The sequence below is a fragment of the Parasteatoda tepidariorum genome, chromosome 9, assembly GCF_043381705.1.
Source record: "Parasteatoda tepidariorum isolate YZ-2023 chromosome 9, CAS_Ptep_4.0, whole genome shotgun sequence".
Classification (NCBI taxonomy): domain Eukaryota; kingdom Metazoa; phylum Arthropoda; class Arachnida; order Araneae; family Theridiidae; genus Parasteatoda; species Parasteatoda tepidariorum.
In genome coordinates, this window is record NC_092212.1 from 54,868,912 (window position 1) to 54,884,383 (window position 15,472).

The window sequence follows — 15,472 nt, forward strand, 5'->3', positions numbered from 1 at the left end:
AAAAATTCCTGGTTTTCTTTTAAAAGAGCAATAAAGTGGTCTCTTCACAGACCAAAATAAAGCAGTCAGCTAGAACTGCACTGCAAAATCTACCCCCTCATCACCAACATTAATTTGCGGATTTCTTTTCCTTTTGAAAATTCGTCACAGAAAAAATAAGAGAATCAAAATGATGCATCCTTTCCTCCTTGATTTTCATGCTTTTTACCACCCACAGCATTTTCAACTTAACTCAAGTCAATCAATTTCTCAACTAAGTATAATGGAATTAGTGTTCATTTTTACATTTTAGCTAATAATGAAGCTATTATTATGCTTATATTTTTTTTTTGTAATATCTGTGCTTATCTTTGGTACTTTAATTTACTTTTAAATTAGTGATAAAGATCATATTATAATAAATTGTTGTATTAGCTTTTTTTATTTGTAAAGTAAAGTGTTTCTGAAAATCGAAATTGAAGTAAGAGTTAAATTAATAAAGAATAAATTTTTTATGAACTCTTAAATTACAGTAGAGAACCGATTATCCGGAACGATCGGGACCATCGTGATTCCGGATAACTGATTTTTCCAGTTTTCTGAATCGCTACAAAATACCGTTTTTTTAATGTTTATAAAACGAAACTAAAAAATTATTTTGAAATAGTTTTAGAAATAATAAATAATGGAAATAATAAATAGTTTTAGAAATAATGGACTAATAACAAAATGGGCTCAAAATCTTGCAGGAAACTAAAAAAAATTTTTTAAATAGTTTTAGAAATAATAAAAAGTGATAAATAATAATACCCTTAAGTTTAAATAAGGAAAGAAATTATGAAATAAAAATTATATACAGGCTTATATATGTTATTAATATTATTATTAACTATAATAACATATATAAGCTATTTGTGCTTATGTGAGATTCGTCTACAAACGGCTTTTGATCCGTCCTCTAAATCAGTTCTTTCGTCAACTCGATACGCCGTACACTCTAAATAACAAAATGGGCTCAAAATCTTGCAGGAAAAAAAAATTTTTAATGGAAGAAAATTAATTTCCGGTTCCGAATTATATTCCGGTTTTCCAGATAAGAGGTTTTGCACTGTATTATTTTTTATTTTTTGATCCAATGTGCAATTTTGAACAAAATAGTACTGAATTTTCTTTACTGCATTTTGAATATTTCTCATTGAAGAACAATATTTTTGTCTCACAAAAGTGATCTGTTTAAAGTTTGTAAAAAAAACTTATCTCATGAAATTAATTAGAAACTGCGATGAAATAATTTCCTAATTGTTCAACTTATGTTGTTTGAACTTGTAAATCAGTATTTTTACCTAATGTAATATAGGTCTGGAAACTATGCACATCCCTTCTACCTGATTATCCATCTCAACAATTTGTTGTTTGCACTCTGCATACTCTCACTGAACTAGCTGCTGCTTCAATAACTCACATTCCTCAACAGGTATGAGAAATTTAATTATTTATATTGAAAGCATTAGTATATAATTTATGTAGTACAATAGAACATTTTTCTAATATAAACATTGAAGCATGAGGTTTTACGATATATAGAATTTGCACAAAAATATGCACTTCAGTTTTTTATTCACAGAAAAAAGAAAGCAAACAAATTTTTCAATTTTTGTTTGCTTTAATGTTTTAACCTCTTGTAATTGGAGATTATAAATTTGAAACCGTGAACAATTTTAAATACTTGGGATCTGAAGTCAATAGTCTTAATGGCATCTTGCCTGAGATCCGTAGTAGAGTCACAGCAGCTAATCGATGTTTTTTCGGTCTTAAAAAGTATCTGAAATCTAACTTCATCAGCAGAAAAACAAAGATTCTGATATACAAAAGTTTGATGAGACCCATTCTTACTTACTCTGCTGAGACTTGGACAATGACAGAAAAAGTAAAGCACACTATTTCTGTGTTTGAAAGAAAAATTTTAAGAAGCATATTTGGTTGCCTTAAATGTAACAATATCTGGAGAAGAAGAACTAACTCCGAACTTTACATACTATTTAAAGAACCTGACGTAGTCAAATATATTTCAATTCAGAGAATCAAATGGGCAGGACACCTATCAAGAATGGATAATAACCGCATTACAAAAAAGATCTTCTCTGCCAGACCATTAGGCACTCGAAAAAGAGGAAGACCTAGTCTTAGAGGGCTCGACTGCCTTGAAAGTGATTTAAATATTCTAAAAGTCACAAATTGGATGTCTCTGGCCAAGTGTAGAAGAGCCTGGAGTTCAACTCTGCGGTAGGCAAGGGCCCATCCTGGGCTGTCAGGCCAATGAAGAAAAAGAAGAATGTCTTAACCTTAAATTAATAATTTTTCTTGAACCCTGTGAAAAGTTAATAGTTTTTTCTCTGATACAGGAATTTTTTAACTGCAATTTCCATTGCTTTCTTCTGCAAACTTATTGTGATTTATGGAAAATTATGGCTTATACAATTCTTTTTTAAATCTTCAACTGTATATGATATTTTTAAGAAGCATCAGATATTAAAATTTATTTTTTTAAACAAGATTTGGCTATTTCTTTTGCCTCAAATTGAGGTTTAAGATGATTTTTAAATATAATTACTGTATATTATAGTTGTCTTTGAACATAATACATTAAGTGCTTAATAAGTTTCAAAAATAATTAAGCTTAGATGTTTGTTTTTTCAGTTAAATTGAAATCACATTATTTTCTATTAAAATTATTGTTTCTGAAACTGTTATTTGTCAGTTACCAAATAATCATCTTAAACAAAGTTTTTGGAGTCTTTTTTATTCAATATCTTCTTATCAGTTATTATCGTAACATGACTAATGGATAATATTTGGTTAACATTTTAAAACAGTTTGATTAAAATTATATGACTTTTTATAAAAATTTGATTTTTTTTATACTAACTTATTGTTATTTAATTAACATCAGTAACCAAAGCTTTTCTGTAACTTTTGGGAAATATTATTATTATTTTGCAATCTATTCAAATATTCAATCTTTATCTGTTTATTTTATTTCACATCTTTTCTAATAATTAATTTTAGATCTTTTTTTTATTTTATTTGTTATAGGTTAATTTATTAATTTCTTACCTCAAAGAAGATGGCCGTATGTGTGTGAAACTAAATGCCTTAAAAGATATGGAAAAATTAGCAAAGACAGGTCCTCACTTGTGGACTTTAGAAAACGTAAATGTGAGTTTTCCATTTTTATACATTTATATTTTTTTTAAAAACAAAAATTTCATTTAAAAATATAAAATCATTTATATTTATTTTTGTTTCAGCAATTGGTGAATTATACCATTGAAACGCCCTATATTAGTTTGAAGTGTGAGATTTTCTCTGTGATGGTGGCTTTGGCTTATTCAGTTTCTGTGGACAAGTTTGACTTATCAGCTGGTATTATTTAAGTTTATTTATTTTTTATCTATGTTTTATCAAGTATTTGTGTATAAACATTAGCTGGTTGTGTAATTGTAGCTATAGACATAAAAAAAAATTCTTTTCGAATTTGGGCTTTTTAATTTTAAATTTATTGTATTTTTTGGCGTTGAAGTCAACTTTTTAAACTGCTAATAAATTTAGACATAATTTTTTTCTAAATAATATCTTGATTAACTTAAGATATATAATCAATATAAATAAATACAAATGCAGGTCTATATGATGTATGCAAACATCAAAAGAATAACTCAACCAATGCTTTTGTACAAAAAAAAAGAAACTTTTTGCATTATATATAACTTCTTTTAAGTTGATACCATTCATTTTAGAAATCTGAAAGTTTTATCTACGCCAAGTTCAAATACTTAATTTACAGTATCAAAGTTAGAGTTTAAATTAGATTTCCTAATAAAAGTAGTAGAAAAACAGCTTTAAAGTATTGGTTTAAATTATTGTTATTAAAAAGTTTTTTTTGCATTTAATAATCAGTGCATATTAAATAATATGTAATAATTGAACTATTACATAAATAATTGGCTCCAAAAAATATGTTAGTTATATTTTGTGATGGTAAAATACCAGATTATTATTATGTGGAACTGAAGGTGACAATTTTGATTCTAAAATGGCATTCAACTTACCTTATTCTTTTTTATTTGTCGTTGTCTTGATTCATGTAATTCCGAATTATTATTATAAAATAATTTATATTGCTTATAACACTCTTTCTAACATATAACCATTGAAATTTTCCATTGAAGCAGATGTTGATCATTTAAACTAAATTGCATCATTATTTATTTATACCACAAAGTTTTGTTATTCAATTACTGATTCTGCTTGCATGAATTCATCTTCTACAAGTAAATTTGGAACTTATTACTCTTAAATGCTTCAATAATTGTTACTTTAAAATGTTTTAATGAGTGAATTTTAGTATAGAAACTGCAGTATTTAGTTTTGAATATGCCTGATTGTGAAGCATTAAATAAATAAAGGGAAAAATTCAAACATCAGGATACTGATGATTAAGTGAAAATATTGTTAAATATTTCATAGTTTTTTATTTTTTAGAATGTAAAGTTTTAAAACTTTCTCAAGATTGTATATTGCATGATAATGTCCCACTTGCTGCAATATCTGTGGAACTGTTGTCTCAAATAGCAATTCATGTATTTCAAGGTAAACTTTGTTCCTTTGCAATTTGTTGAATTTTTTATTTTATTTATAAATGAACTATTTTGAATTTTTTTTCCAATAAACTTTTAGAAGACGTAGTTGTTCAGAATATAGATTTAATGCCAGAAGTATCAAGTGCTATTGAAGCATTACTTTTAGTAATTTGTACATCTGATGATCAAAGACCAGAAAACCTCAAATCACTATTAGTAAGTGGTGTTAATTTTATTTATTTGTTTTTTATTTATTTATTTTTATGTATTTGTTTATTTTTATGTATTTATTTATTTTTATGTATTTATTTATTTTTATGTATTTATTTATTTTTATGTATTTTTTTTAATAACATTTGTAAGTAATGCAACCAAGCTTATTCTAGAATGCGTAATTTTATAGGTTTTCTAATTATTAAAAAACATGAAGCTTGTGTAGATTTTCTTTTCAATCTTAAATTATAATAGCTTTAATTTTCTGATATAAAATATATTAGTAATGATTTCAAAACCTTTTATTTTTATTTACATTGATTAATGCATGCAGAACAAAGTTATTGATTTTGTATTTTTAATACAAGAGCAGTTTTAATATTTTTTTAGAGGGGAAAAACATAATATTCTTTTCTTCTTATAATATGTATAATTTTAAGGTATCACTTTTGATATGCAAGCATTTTCTAGAAAAAAAGATTAAATATTAATCACAAGTTTCTTATTTCTTTTAAGTTACTTATTGGAAGGAAATATGACTGTTTCATTTTGTGTTTTTCTCTTAATTTTAAGCAAAAGAATAATCTAATGATTAAATATATTACATTATTTTACAGAAATGTTTCAAATGTGCTGTAAATATATGTGAAGTATCTCCTGAGATGTGCATTCAGTTTGTTGATACTATTGGCTCTTTGATTGGTAAAACTTCAGGTAATTGTGATAGTTTTTACTAAGTTCTCTGCTTTTTAAACCCTTTTATAAATTGTCCTCTGCATAATATTCCTAGTTATTTCTTATTATGTATTTAGTGCTGATAAATTAAAATTGAACAACATAATTATCTCTCAAGAATAAACAAAATTAAAAGCATGTCATAAAATTCTTAACTTATTTATTGAATAACAATTTATGTGTTCATCTTTGCCTTGGTTAGTCTAAATCTTTAAAAAGAATCGTGGTGGTTCTGGGGATGGAGCATTCGCCTTCCAATGAGGGGAACTGGGTTGGAATCCCAGCAATGCCTAATCAATATGAATTCTGCACTGACTTGCTGACATAAAATATCCTTAGTGGTTGACGGATCATAGGTTATAGTCCTTTTGCCGTCAGGCTAACCGTGGAAGGTTTTCATGGTTTTCCTTGTGATAGGCAAATTTCTTGCAATAATTGATCCGGGAGTTCCCTTGTCTTCTGGACTGGGTTCAAAATTACAAGGCCATGGAGCTGAACATTAGTAGTCGTAAACCCAAAATTAGGTCAGCTTTTCAACAACTTATAAAATCTTTAAAAACGAAGTCTAGTAAGAATATTCTCTTATGAATGAAATTCTTTTTAGTACATGCTGAACCTTGAAAAACACTCTGAGAAAAGGATCAAGTAAAGTAAAGCATTTAAATTCTGTTTTTATTAAATTAGATGGCAGACTCTTAGTCGAAAAGTTTGAGAAATTTCTAGAAATAATTACTTGTTTTAAATTTTTTTATGCACAAATGCCTCTTTAATTTCACATTCAAGAGAATATATTATTTCTATGTTACATCATTTGAATTAATTAGATATCTTTTGAGTTCAGCAGAAACTATGTTAAATTTTACTTTTTTACTATGTAGTTAAAATGTTTCCCAGAAGATTTGAAGATCTGCGTTCACTCTTTTTTTTTTTTTTTTAAGAAAATGTGTGAAAGTTAACTTTGAAATTTTTCCCCACGATCAAATCGTGTAGTAAAATTTGAAAAGAGTTAATATGCTTTGTTTTCTTGTAACACTATTTGAGCAAAAAATGTAAGTTTAATATTCTCCGTTTCATTAAATCTGCTGATTAACAAGACAAGATTAACTAGAAAAGCGGTGCTAGATGGTTCATTTTTAATTTGTATTTTTTTAAAAAATTCAACACATTAAGACAATTTTACATGATCTCGTTTAGAATAATTTATAAATATAAAGTTAGAAAGTTAAATAAAACATATTTCTGATAACGAAAAAAAAAATTGAATGTGGAGTTAAAGTTTATTATAAGATTTTGAAATAATAGCCATAAAGTTTTATAAAACTAGTCACCCATAAAATTTTAAGTTATTGTTATGCTTTTTAATTATATATGTATATAACTTTTTTATTTGCATTTTTGATACGTTTGAAGTAAAACAAATTTAGTGCAGGGTGTGAAATTTCCACTCATCAGCTCCCCATTGGCAATCAAGCGTTTAAGTCTGACGAGTAAATTTTATCTTTTAAAATTTCAAGTTTTGTGTTAAATTCTGATAATAGTTTATATTAAATTTATATTAAACTTAGATAATCGTTCTTCGACGCCCGGTGGCTGAGCGGTAGCGCTTCGCGCTGTCATGCCACAGGTCCATGGTTCGATCCTCGGGCCGGGCAAGGTTGACTCAGCCTTTCATCCCTTCAGTGGGTCGATAAATGAGTCCCAAGCATGCTTGGGAACTATACACTGGGGGTTCCGCGTTCGGCTGACCACCTGACCGGAACATCTGCTCCTGCACCCCAGAGCCCAAGGTCAAGAAAACTGAGATGGACACAGTAGGCCTTGGCCCTCTTTGGGCTGTCGCGCCGTTGAGTTTAGTTTTAATTGTTCTTCAGTGTAGCGGTACCTAGAAGTGTTTTGAAATCAAGCAAAAGCATTTTCATTCTATTAAGAACGTAAAATGCTGAGTCACTCATTTTTCATCCATTTAAACCATTGCATCTGAGAACATTGAAATCTTAAAACAACCACGACTTGATTCAATATTATTATTCCAGTTAACATGTCTACATTCTTTTATGATTTCGTTCACAGAAAGTTCTTCATACAACATCTACAAATATTTTAAAAATTGTTAATATTTTTCATGAGTGTGAAATAGTGTTGAGCAAAAATTTTAGAACTGAAATGTCTGCTCTGATTTTTTGAATGAGCAGAATTCTTGTTTTCGCACTCACACACAAAAAAATGAAGATAGAATTTTTATTCTAGATGTATGGGTTGTTCCACTATGTACAGCTCTATGTGCATTAGGCAATAAAAGTGCTGGTGTTGTAGTTTGCTGGCAAACAGATTTAATACCAAAGCTGAAGGAATTCATTTTACAACCTCAAATAACTTCTGAAAGAGCAAAAGCTATAGTAAGTAATTTATATATAATGATACTTTCTAGATAGTTTTTTTAGCGAACTCTATAGAATTTGTTTATATTATTTTCTTATTGTTTCAGAAAATAAAGGTTTGCTAAGCGTTACTTGTTTGAATGTATTGTATTTCTTGAATGAGAATTTTTTTTATTAAAAGAAATAGTTCTTGTTCTTATTAAAAGCATTTTAAAATAAAATTTTTAAATTTATGATCAAAATAAATAAAGTAAAATAAAAATACGAAATGCCACTGAAAATTTAATATTTAAAAAAATTTCTTCAGACTTGTAATCTAATGTTAAAGTATAAGAAAAACTTTTAATTCATATTTTTTATGTATTAAGATTGATTTACCAATTTTGGATAAAGTCTCACTTTAGAATATATTATCTAAAGAAAGTTTTGCTATGTCTTATTCTTTTCTCATTAAAAGATGTTTAAAAATTAAATTTTGAAAAAAAATCTATTAATATGGCTATTGAGGAAATATTGTTCTATAAAATGTTATTCTTTCTCTAACTTTGAAATATATTTTGGCAATATAAAGTGTAATTTGTAAAAATAAAAAAAAATATATGCTTATTCTTATGTTATATAAAGAAGTGCAACTTAGATAAAAAGTTTTTAATTTTTAAAAAATACAGGGTTTTTTTCTACCTTTTACAACTTAAGTTCTTGTTAAATTAAAAAATTAAATTCTAAACTTAAGGCCTGAAATATTTTTTTATATTAACTTACTTTAAATTTATATTTGTCTTTTTAGTTTTTGGATTAAAACTTTAGTGTGATACATCTCATGATACTTCATTCTAATGTTTTATCATTTAATGACGTTTTTCTTTCAGGGTATGGTATGCACTTTACTATTTCAAACAAGCGTTGATAAGCCATGGGTTCTTCATGATGATGAGGTTGTAATGAATGCTATTGATTCCGTGGATTTCTGGTCTTCTTATAAAATAGGCCGTCAAGCTACCAGATATGGGCATCATCAGTATGCCATTAAAATCTTTTCTACCCTCTGTAATAAGGTAAGTTAGTTATATTGATATATATAAGTTACTGTGTCTTATATTGACTTATATTGATATACAGTGGTGGCCAAAAGTGTGGACATTTTTTTAAAGTTTCATGTTTTTCAACTTTGTGTGCTTGTAGAATATATTAATTTTCACTTAAATACAAACGTTTATATATCAAATTGAAGGTAATTTAATGTAGAATTTAATATTAAATACAGTATTACAATATCTGTATTACAGAAAAGGTTATGCAACTAATAGTAAGATCTATCTCAGATTTGCATTTTTTTAAAGTGATACTTACACAATCAATACTTAAGGATAACCCTTATTTTTTAAGACAGTTTCACAGTGTCTTTTCATTGAGTGATCGAGTGTTTGGAGTTAATCTTTTGTAATCACATGGTGCCAAGAATCAATTATAGCTTTAATAAGTTGTCTTTTATTGGATGGACATTTTTTTCGTACAAGTATTTTCAAACGTCGCCACAAATTTTCGATTGGAATGAGATCAGGGCTGTTTCTTGGCCTTGGTAATATATCTATGCCTTTATTTTGAAACCATGCTTTGTATACTTTTGCTGTGTTGCATGTAGCTGAATCCTGCTGAAAAGCAAATGGTGGGTTGTTGGGGAAGAGATCCCTGATGGAAGGTATCAATTTTGGTTTCAGGACAGGTTCGATGTATTTTTTGGCATTCAGGATGCCATCAATCACTTGAATTCGGCCCACACCATCTGCAGACATACATGCCGAAATCATGACATTTGTTGGGTTTTTTGTAGTTGCTTCAATGCAATCAGGATGAAGTGCTTCACCTACTCTACGTTTCACATATTTTCTACTATCACTACTACGATATTTTACTCTCATCGCTCTAGATTACTTGCTTCCATTGATTTTCTGACCATTTAATGTGTTCTTTTGCCCACTTAACTCGTTTTTCGAGTTGCTTTTGATTTAAATATAGTTTTTTCCTTGGAATTCTAGCTTGTAGTCCAAATCCTGATAACCTTCTTCTTATTGTTCTTGAACTTACTGCAATACCCGCTGCATTCATTTCACATCTAATGGCATCTGATGAAATTTTTCTATCTTGAAGGCATGGTCGTTTAATTTTTCTATCGGCAGTAGCACTTGTGCATTTTTTTCGGCCTGATTTGGCTTTATTTTCCACTGATTTCATTTTTTCATAACATAAACAGAACTTTTGTACACCAGAACAAGTCACTGAACCACCAACTTGTCTTGCAATTTCAGCATAAGAGAGGCCATTTTCTCTCAATATGACAATTCGGCTTCTTTTCGTAGATGTCCAATTAGTTCTTCTTGTTGATGACATTGTTTGAAATTAGTTTAATTTAAAAAAAAGGACTTCAAATATTGAAAAACAGCAATACTCTATTTAATTGTACTAGTAGGCATCATTCCGCAAAATATTTCCACAACAATAACTCTTTTACCATCCAAATAACCTAAACTATAGTTACAGACATTTGATTGGTCCTTAGAACAGTGTTTGTGATTGGCTTGTACGCTTTTTCTACAAAACACGTCCTTATTCAAAACGATTTGTGTTTGTTTGTTGTACTAAAATGAACATAACTTTTTTTGTAATACAGATATTTTAATTCTGTTTTTGTTATTAAATTCTGCATTAAATTACCTTCAATTTGTTATATAAACGTTTGTATTTAAGTGAAAATTAATCTATTCAACAAGCACACAAAGTTGAAAAACATGAAACTTTCAAAAAATGTCCACACTTTTGGCCACCACTGTATATAAGTTATATTGATGTATATAAGTTACTTTCTCAAGTGAATTTCAACAATTGCATAGTCACTTGAATGTCCAAGATATTTGTTATGTCAGTTTTGATATTAATTTATCTACTGATATTTTTAAAAAATTTTTTGTTGACATTTTAATATCTGGTAAGGATATATTAGGAAAAACTCTTTGTTCAGAATACTTGGCAAGTATACACCGTGCGAAGATTTTTAATCTTTCAAAACATTAGGTTAAGAATACCGGTTATTATCCACACTCTTTCTTTTAATGTGATTATTGTCATTTACCGGGAAAACTGGGCTATCACGAATTTCAATCATTCTTAGTAAGATATAGAAATATTAATAATTGTTGAAATATAATTAAAGAAAGAAACTGGTCTACAAAGTCAGAAATAGACAAAATAAGTAACTAACATTTAAAATAATAAATCAAAATAGAAAAACACTTAAAGCAGCTAAATCCAAATTTGTTTTATTTTAATTTATTAAAATCCGAAAAACAATTCTACCAGAAAATTTTAAGATATGTGTGTTAGCAGGACAGCACTTCATCAGGAGACACATTGCCTGCCTAATTGTTCAAATATTTTTGCTTTCAAATCATAAAAAATTAATATATATTTGCTCAATTTTAACAATTTACTTATTGTTGTCTTATTTAGATTTTTATTTTGTTTTAGCTAGTTAAAGCTCAATTAATATATTGTTTATATTATTACCATTTGATTATTTAGCTTGTTTTATGAGCTTAAACACTAAATATTTATAAACTGTTAATGTGTATTAATTACTTCTAAAAAATAATAAATTGTTGTTAAATCATAATATTAATATATCGTTGATAACTATAATGATTTCATGTAATTGTTTTCATTCAATTGTTTTCAAATAAAGTTAGTAATGTATACTTGTAAGTATTGAAATGTATTTTTTCTAATATCTTCTTATTTTATTTTATAAGGAAATAAAAAAAAATTATTCTAATTATGTTATAAATTTAACCTTGACACTCACTTTTTTTTTTTTTTTTTTTTTTTTTCTGTTCCTTTAATTTTTGAAAGCCTCTGTAAAAAATTCTTCTTAAGATTTGAAATTTAATTTTGATCATTTTGTGTGATTCATTTTTATTGCTAAAAAAATAGTTATTGTTTATTTTTAGGTTAGCTCTGAGCATTTGTATTTCTGGTTGATAAGTCTTTGTGAAATGAGTAAAGCTGAGAACTGTTTGACATCTAAAATTGTCAGAAGTAATCAAGATATAATAGAATATGTTACCCAAGCTATAACTCATTACATGAAAGCTATATCAGCTCTGAAGGTATGATCTTACACTTTTTTTACATTTAAATTAATGTGAAAATGAATTATTTAATAATAATTTGACTTAGCAAATCAAAAAACGATAACCAATCAAAACTAATGTTCACAACTGCAAGGAAACTAATCGGTTAAAGAGTTAAGGGCAAGCTACTAAAGAGCACCTGCTTGGTTACAAAAGAAATACAATGAATATAAATAATAAAGAAACAACGAATATTTATTAAAAACTTTACAACAAATGCATAAAAGAACAACCATCAACTGGCGTGTAAGCTTTAAATAGACAATGAAGTAAATCATGCAGATGTTGGAAGATTCCTGACCTTTTATTAACACTTACAGCTGTGACATTGATTTAGGACAACAATAAATCTTCAGTGATGCCACTAAACTTTGGAAACTGTGCATCCCTGGGATGCAGAACTTCCAAATTTCACTGACTTTTTTTACTAAGAGTAAATTCATATCCTCTTTAAAATAAAATAAATTATTTAAAACATTCTAAATTTTCAAAATTTAAAAAAAAGCGAAACAAAAAGGATGGGGAAAATTGGTCGCATGATGAAAAAATCCATTAAAAATGATCTGTGGTATTGGATAGACAATAAACTATCCAACTCTTTATCCATCTATTAATTCACTCATTTATGAAGATTTCATCTATTGAAGAGGAAACAAAGAATTTCGAAACAAGAAAATAGTTGCAATACTTGCCTTGCCAACTCTAGTTAAACACTTGTCTCAAAGAAATACAGTTGTATTTCCGTGAGATACAATGTATTTGATACTCAAATACAATGCAAATGATACTCAGATACGCTATACAATGTATTTTGTTACTCAAATTTTGTTCACTTTCTCTTTCTGCCATTAATATGGAACTATGAAGAAATTTTATTAAAAAGAAAATTTGGTTTTATTTTGCCCACATTAAACAGCTGACAATTCTCACTATGAAAAATTAAGTGTCCTGTGGGTGTGTAAAAAAAATTTTGCCCCACCTACCACTTTTTAGTCCTTGACGCACTAAGGTGTTTAAGTGCAATTGCTGAATCTTATTAAAAATACTTTTTAAGTGTCCACAACGAAAGAAATCTAAATTGGGAAATTCAGGAGACCTGAGAAGCTCAGAAATACATGCCCACCATAGGGAATCCAACTATTCAAAAAGACAGCATCCAGTCTAGGTAGTTTGAGACTACTGTGAAAAATATGCTGCTTCAACATGCAGGAACCACATAACCGTATAAAATCATTTGGTACATTTTATCTTAAATAAATAAGGCAGCATTTGCTGATGACAGATAAGGTTTTTTTATCCATTTAAGATTCTTTATAATCATACTCAATTCTTTATCATCAATCATTCGTCTATATTGTATTTTCCATTTTCACTAAGCAGGTTCTTTTGTGCTTCAACTCTTAATTTTTGATTCCCTATGGAAGTAGTTCGTTTTAGGAAACTCTCTCAATCTTTACTGTAGTGACCTTTATTTTTGTTTCACTTTCTATATAGCTGCCTACAAGTTTACACATATTCAAATATCAAATTCAATGTAAGTGTTTTACTTCTATAAAATATTAGTTAATATAGTTTTCTTCTTTTTTTTATTTATTATCTCATTAAAATCTCACTGATCTCTAATGACCCTTTATTTAGGCCTATGACCTGTTAAAACATGACGAAAGATTGTAAAAATGATTATTGAAATAATATTCGTAATATTGGACCAAAATTGTAAATTAATCTTATAGCATAGGGCAGAAATTTTTTCTTCTTAAATATATTTAGAAAAGAAAGATTTTAAATGAACATTTAATTTTACTGGTATTTTATAAGCAAGCCATTTTTTTAAATCTTTGAGTATGAATGGATAAACAATGTTATTCCTGATGTTAAAGCAAATTTTACTTTCATGCACATGTTAACATAAAAATATTTTATTATCAGCTTTATAAAGCTATCCAATTTCCTAATTATTTTTGTAAAGCAATTTATACCTTTCCAATTCTCCTTAATAGTTCATGTATTTTATTTTAAAATGTTTAAATTGAAAATTAGTAAATAGTTTTAAGATATGTAAAATTTCTGGTAAAAAATAAAAATAATACTCATTTATAATGTTTATCTCATGTAAACAATGCATGTATATAGTTTTTAAGCAATGAACAATTTTACTAAAATAATTACAGTGAAATAATAACCTTTGGTTTTGAAAAATTTTAAAACTTATATTAATATGTTTTATCTTTAGAACATGTTTAGATGTGGGTCTTAATTTTATGTTTTAAGTTTCAATATCTTGCCTTCAGTATCTGCAGGATGTTTTTGATATAATCTGCAAGCAAAACTTTTAATTTTATTACATGATTTTTGTGCAGAGAGTTTGAAAGATTTAGATGTAGTATTATTTTATATGATTGAAGTCTGCAGAGATAATTTTAATGTTTTATAAAGAAAGTTATATAGGTCTACAATTTTAAAATTAATGCTTTAAAATTTTGAATGATTGTATCTGATACTCAGACAGTTAATTTAACTGATAATTATCTATTAAACAAAAAAGTATGTGAAAAAGGGTGGAATTTGAATAAAAAGGGAGGTAAAAGTATTATATAAATATATCACCTTAAAAATAAAGGTGATATCCTTTATATTATCTTTTTCCACAATTGTATTACATCTTTATCGATTAACACATAGCATTTTTGTCTATATCATTTACTAACAATGTGAGAGTAACACAACTGTGTTACATTTTTTTGGATTTATAAGGGAAGGAAAAAAGATGATATGAAAATATCATCTTACTAGTATCTTTCTATATAGTAAGGTGGTATTTTTACATTGTATTTTATAATAATTTTGTTTCATATTTAAGGATTACCTCATTCTATATTTAATATGTATTACACAGGAGAAAAAATTTTTTTGTTGCATGAGATTTTTTTCAGAAATCTTCGATACTTTTGTATTGTTGATTTTAAATCTGAAATCGGTTCCTCTCTCCATGCTATGGAGTTATTTTAATGCATTTTGTAGTCTATTTCTTGTCGACATGTACAAGTTTAAAAACGATATATAAAAGGGTGTCACGTAATCGTTCCAACAAATTTTTAAGAGCACATTATCAGTAGGGCTGCAAATTTGTCGCGGGACAAAAAAGCCCCAAATTCGCGGAAAAATCGCTTGAAATTTTGAAAATTACACAAATTCTAAACATAAAAAAATTTATTATATTAATGATGCAAAAGACGGAAATTGCGCTAATAATTAAAAAAAAAGCGTAAAAATATTTCTTTGAATTTCAAGCAATATTAATATTTTTATTTAAATGAACAGAATTTTGGTACAAAGTATTGTA

The 15,472-nt window shown here is 27.4% G+C and overlaps 1 protein-coding gene across 1 annotated transcript in view; it reads left to right on the forward strand.

The window, feature by feature from the left end:
- Positions 1-15,472, forward strand: part of LOC107455554 (Integrator complex subunit 7) — a 44,010-nt gene that overhangs the window by 14,339 nt on the left and 14,199 nt on the right. The window contains exons 7-15 of the mRNA XM_016073165.3: positions 1,337-1,453; positions 3,073-3,195; positions 3,288-3,402; positions 4,522-4,629; positions 4,717-4,835; positions 5,450-5,546; positions 7,815-7,963; positions 8,815-9,000; positions 11,947-12,105. Of these exons, the coding sequence (XP_015928651.1) occupies positions 1,337-1,453; positions 3,073-3,195; positions 3,288-3,402; positions 4,522-4,629; positions 4,717-4,835; positions 5,450-5,546; positions 7,815-7,963; positions 8,815-9,000; positions 11,947-12,105 (1,173 nt within the window). The remainder of the gene's footprint in view (positions 1-1,336; positions 1,454-3,072; positions 3,196-3,287; positions 3,403-4,521; positions 4,630-4,716; positions 4,836-5,449; positions 5,547-7,814; positions 7,964-8,814; positions 9,001-11,946; positions 12,106-15,472) is intronic.